The 5,142-nt window shown below is 44.3% G+C and overlaps 1 protein-coding gene across 1 annotated transcript in view; it reads left to right on the top strand.

Annotated features, from left to right (window-relative positions):
* The window catches only part of WNK2 (WNK lysine deficient protein kinase 2), a gene marked incomplete at its 5' end in the record, with an annotated part of 154,305 nt that overhangs the window by 135,885 nt on the left and 13,278 nt on the right, over positions 1-5,142 (top strand). Inside the window, one exon of the mRNA XM_015561175.1 lies at positions 398-657. Coding sequence (XP_015416661.1) covers positions 398-657 — 260 coding nt within the window. The remainder of the gene's footprint in view (positions 1-397; positions 658-5,142) is intronic.

Raw genomic sequence — 5,142 nt, 5'->3', positions numbered from 1 at the left:
ACCCACCCACAGCAGCAGCTGTGTGCCCCGAGCAGCCCCTGGCGTCCTAATGACAGAGCTGAGCGTGCAGGGCCCCAACAGGCTGCCTCCCATCTGCACCAGGAGTTTCCTTCCCGAGCTCTCCCAGTCTGGCAGGCCGCGCAGCGCGGGCACAGAGTGGACGCTGCCTGAGGCTGCGGCAGCGGGCCCTGCGCCTGCTGGTTGATGAGGGGGGGACGGCCCAGGCCCCTGTGGCCTGCGGAAGCGCTTCACCACGCCCACAGTGGGCACGTGGGTTCCTGATCAGACCATCTCCTGAAGCAAGGTGTTGCCTGGCCTGCGCGAGACCATTGGGTGATGCAGCTGGCCCTGTTGCTGGTGGCGAGGCCGCCAACGCTGCCTGTGTGTACCTCCCCAGGGTCCTCCACCAGCAGCCTGGCCCCAGGCCCCGAGCCGGGCCCTCCCGCTGCCCTGCACGCCCAAGCGCAGGTGAACAACAGCAACAACAAGAAGGGCACGTTCACGGATGACCTGCACAGACTGGTGGACCAGTGGGCCAGCCAGACGGCCGGGGCTCCACAGCTGAAGCCGTCACTCAACCAGCTGAAGCAGACGCAGAAGCTGCACGACATGGAGGTGACAGCTGGCTGGCCCCCGGCCTCCGGCGAGATTCGGGCTGTAAGTGGGGCGTGCCGGGGTCAAGGGGACAGGATGGCAGCCGGGCTGGGACCTCAGATTTCAGCAGAGCAGCAGCTTGCAGCCTGGCATGGGCACATCTAGGTGGGCTGCTCCGGGTCTGGTGACCTCAGGCTAGAGATGTAGGGGGCCTGCACACTGCCCTCAGGGGCACCCCTTGTTGGGCTCGGGTATCCCCGTAGCAGGTGGGCAGGACAGGGAGCTGTTGGCTGACCTTGTCGCGGGATGCGTGCTGTGTCGGGGCTGCCCGGGGAGCGCTCCCTTTTCGTCGTGTTCTGGGGGAGTTTCTGCAAGATGTGCTCTTTCTGAAATGTTTAGCAAAGTTCGCTGGGGACACTGTCTGGGCTGGAAGTTCTTTTTTGAGTGTGGGAAGGTTCTCCTATGACCTTTTATTTTGAAAAATTTCAAACACATGGGACAGTTTAACATTCTGCAGTGACCTTCCGTGTGCCTCCTGCCTGCAGGCTGTGATGGACTTTTTGCTGTTTGTTATCCCAGGCCTCCATCCCATGAGGGTAAGGTTCCGTTAATGGATTCCATTTCTTTTATAGTTTGAGTACCATGTGGAGGTTCTCTTTCTGTTAAACTCTGCTTTTCTAGCAGTTGGTACTTCTCTAAATTTATCGAAGTTTTCAATTTAATTGGCATTAAAGTTCATAACCGCTCCCCCGGTCTGCAGCGAGGCAGCTGTGCACAGTCCCTTTCTGTAGGGCAGTGATGGCGAACCTATGACACGCGAACTCATTTTTTTGGTTGATTTTTCTTTGTTAAATGGCATTTAAATATATAAAATAAATATCAAAAATATAAGTCTTTGTTTTACTATGGTTGCAAATATCAAAAAATTTCTATATGTGACACGGCACCAGAGTTAAGTTAGGGTTTTTTAAAATGCTGACACACTGACCTCAAAAGGTTCCCATCACTGCTGTAGGGTTTATGAACGACATTCGCCTTTTCAAGGAACTCTCCTTGGCTCTGATGATATTCATTATTGTATGTTTCATGAATTTCTTCCTTTTATTATTTCTTTCCTTCTATCTTTGGGTTGTCATTTTTGTTCTAGAAAGTTTCTTGAGATGTGCAGTTCATTGATTTGCAGCCTTTTTTCTCTATAGCACAGGCTTTCGGCTGCGAAAGTCCCTCTAATTATTTTTGCTGCAGCCCCAAGTAGCATTTTCTTTGACTTTCAGTTCAAAATATTTGCAATTTCCACGATGATTTTAAATACTATAGTTATTAATTTCCTTGTGATCTTTGTATTAACCATTTATTTGTTTTGTTTTGTTTTGTTTTGTTGGGGTTTTTTGCCTAATTGAACTGATGAGATCAAACTTTAGTGATTTCAGTTTGTTAGACATCGCGGGACTGGCCGTCCGACCGAGGCTGTCAGTCTTGGTCACTGCTGCGTGGAGGACGGAGGCCCGCCTCTTCCATTCCCTCAGGCGGCCAGTCCCAGCCTGAGCCGTGCTTACTTCTCTCCTGGCGCCAGCAGCACCTCCTGGCAGGCACACCTCTGTCAGTCTGACTCCTCACGTCCATTCTCCCTTATTCTGCAGCAGAGCTGAGACCCTTACCGTGGCCCCGGGCCCTGCGGAGCCCGTACCTGGACAGGCCGTCCGCTCCGCCGCTGACCCCACGCTGCTCAGCCTGGGCCCCGGCTCGCCCTCCCTCAGCTGCTAATCCTGCTGCTCAGATGGCTGAGATTCTTACTAACGGTTTTGTTTGTTTGTTTCTTTATTATTTTTTGTGATAAATCTAAATAACAGAATTTACCAATTTAATCATTTTGAGTGTGTGATTCAGTAGCATTAAGAGTATTCGGCCCTAACCGGTTTGGCTCAGTGGATAGCGCGTCGGCCTGCAGACTGAAAGGTCCCAGGTTCGAGTCCGGTCGAGGGCATGTACCTTGGTTGCTGGCACCTCCACAGTGGGAGGTGTGCAGGAGGCAGCTGATCGATGTTTCTTTCTCATCAATGTTTATAACTCTCTCTCCCTCTCCCTTCCTTTCTGTGGAAAATCAATAAAATATATTTTTAAAAAAAGAATATTCACAATGTTGTGCCGCCATCACACTGCCCACATCTAGACCATCTTCATTATCCCAGACACGAGCAGCTCATCAGAAATAGCCCTGCTCCGGCCTCTGGCTGCCCAGCCGTAACTCCCCTTCTGCATCCTGCTTCCTGCTTCCGTGCGTGCGCACAGCTGGCACCTCCTGGACGTGGAGCCACATGGCATCGTCCTTTCCATCTGGCTTCCTCCACTTCGTGTCTTCAAGGTGCATTCGTGTTTAGCATGTTTTAGAACTTCATTCCTTCCCCTAATTTTTAAAGATTGTGGTGAAATACATGTAACAGCATTTTCCATCTTAATCATTTTTAAGTGCTAGTTCATTGGCATTAAATACATTAATATTGTTGTTCAACCATCACCACCATCCCTCTCCAAAATTGGTTTATCTTGCACAACTAAAATTCTGTACCCATTGAAAATAGCTCCCTGTAGGAGCCCCGCCCCTGGCAACCTCCGTCTACCTTCTGTCTTTATGAATCTGACAACTCTAGGTCCAGTCCCCATATAAGTGGAATCATACAGTGTTTATCATTTATAACTGGCTTATTTTATCTTGCATAATGCTCTCAAGGTTCATCTATATTGTAGAATGTGTCAGAATGTCCTTCCTTTTTAAGGCTGAATAATACTCCATGTGTATATACCACATTTTGTTTATTCATTGATCCATCCATGGACACTTGGATTGCTTCTACCTTTTAGCTATTTTGAATAATGCTGCTATGAACATGTTTGAGACCCTGCTTTGAGTTCTTTGGGGCATATACCCAGCAATGGAATCACTAGATCGCATGGTAATTCTATTTTTAATTTTTTGAGGAATTGCCAAATTGTTTTTCACAGTGGTTGAACCATTTTATGTTCCCACCAACAATACACAGAGGTTCCAGTTTCTCCTCATTTTTGTCAATAGTTCCTATAGTCTTCTTTTTTAAATGGTAGCCATCCTAATGGGTATGAAGTATAGTATCTCATTGTAGCTTTAACTTGCATTTCTGTAATGATTAGTGATGTTGAAATGTTTTCATGTGCTTATTGGCCATTTCTATATCTTCTTTGGAAAAATAACAATGCAAGTCCTTTACCCATTTTAAAATAGCATTGCTTTTTTTGTTGCTGAGTTTTAGGAGTTCTGTATTCTGGAGATTAATACCTTACCAGACATATGCTTTGCAAATATTTTGTGTCATTGTGTGGGTTGCTTTTTTACTCTGTCAATAGTGTCTTGTGATGCACAAAAGTTTTTAATTTTCATGAAGACAATTTATTTTTTTCTTTTGTTGCCTCTGTCTTTGGTGTCATATCCAAGGAATCATTGCCAAATCCAATGTCATGGAGATTCCTCTGTGATTCCTTCTAGGAGTTTAATAATTTTAGTTCTTATGTTTATCCCTTTAATCCATCCTCTTGTATGTGGATATCCAGTTTCCTAGCAATAGTTGTTGAAAAGACTGTCCTTTCTCCATTGAATGGACCAGGCACCGTTGCTGAAAATCAGTTGACCATATGTGCAAAGGCAAATTCTGTATTCTCTATCCTATTCCATTGGTCTATATGTCTGTCCTTTTGCTAGTATCATACTATTTTGATTTCTGTAGCTTTATGGTAAGTTTTGAAACCAGGAAGTGTAAGTCCTCCAACTTTGTGTTTCTTTTTCAAGATTATTTTGGTTATTTGCCATCCCTCGAGAATCCTAATGGGGTGTGTGTATGCGTGTGCGTATGTGCGTGCACATGTACTTTAGGATGGTTTATTTATTTTTTTGAAAAAATGCCATTGAGACTTTAATAGTGATCGCATTGAATCTGTATATCACTTTGGGTAGTATTAAAGTATTAAAAATACTAAGTCTTTCAATCCATAAACATGGGATACTTTATTTGTGTCTTTCTTAATTTCTTTTAGCAATGTTTTTTAGTTTTCAATGTGTTACTCTTTCAACTCCTTATATTTACCCCTAAATTTTATTCTTATTTATACTATTGTGAATGTATTGTTTTCTTAATTTATTTTTTAGATTATTCATCATTCATGCATGGAAATAAAACTGATTTTGTGCCCTGAAACTTTTCTAAATTTATGAATTAGCTCTAACAATTTTTTTGGTGGATTTTTAGGGTCATCTACACATAAGATCATGTCACCTCTGCATAGAGATAATTTTACTCTTCCTTTCCAATATTGTTGCTTTTACTTATTTTTTTCTTGCCTAATTTCTCTGGCTAGACCTTTTGAATAGAAGTGGCAAAAGCAAGGATCCTTGTCTTGTTTCTAATTTTAAATCTTTTACCATTGAATATGATATTAGTTATGTGTTTTTTAGATATGCATATCTGCCTTTATCATATTGAGGAAGTGCATTCCTAGTTTCCTTTCCTGAGTGCTTTTATC

This window comes from Myotis davidii, unplaced genomic scaffold, assembly GCF_000327345.1.
Source record: "Myotis davidii unplaced genomic scaffold, ASM32734v1 scaffold750, whole genome shotgun sequence".
NCBI lineage: Eukaryota > Metazoa > Chordata > Mammalia > Chiroptera > Vespertilionidae > Myotis > Myotis davidii.
This window is presented reverse-complemented; position numbering and strand designations above follow the sequence as displayed.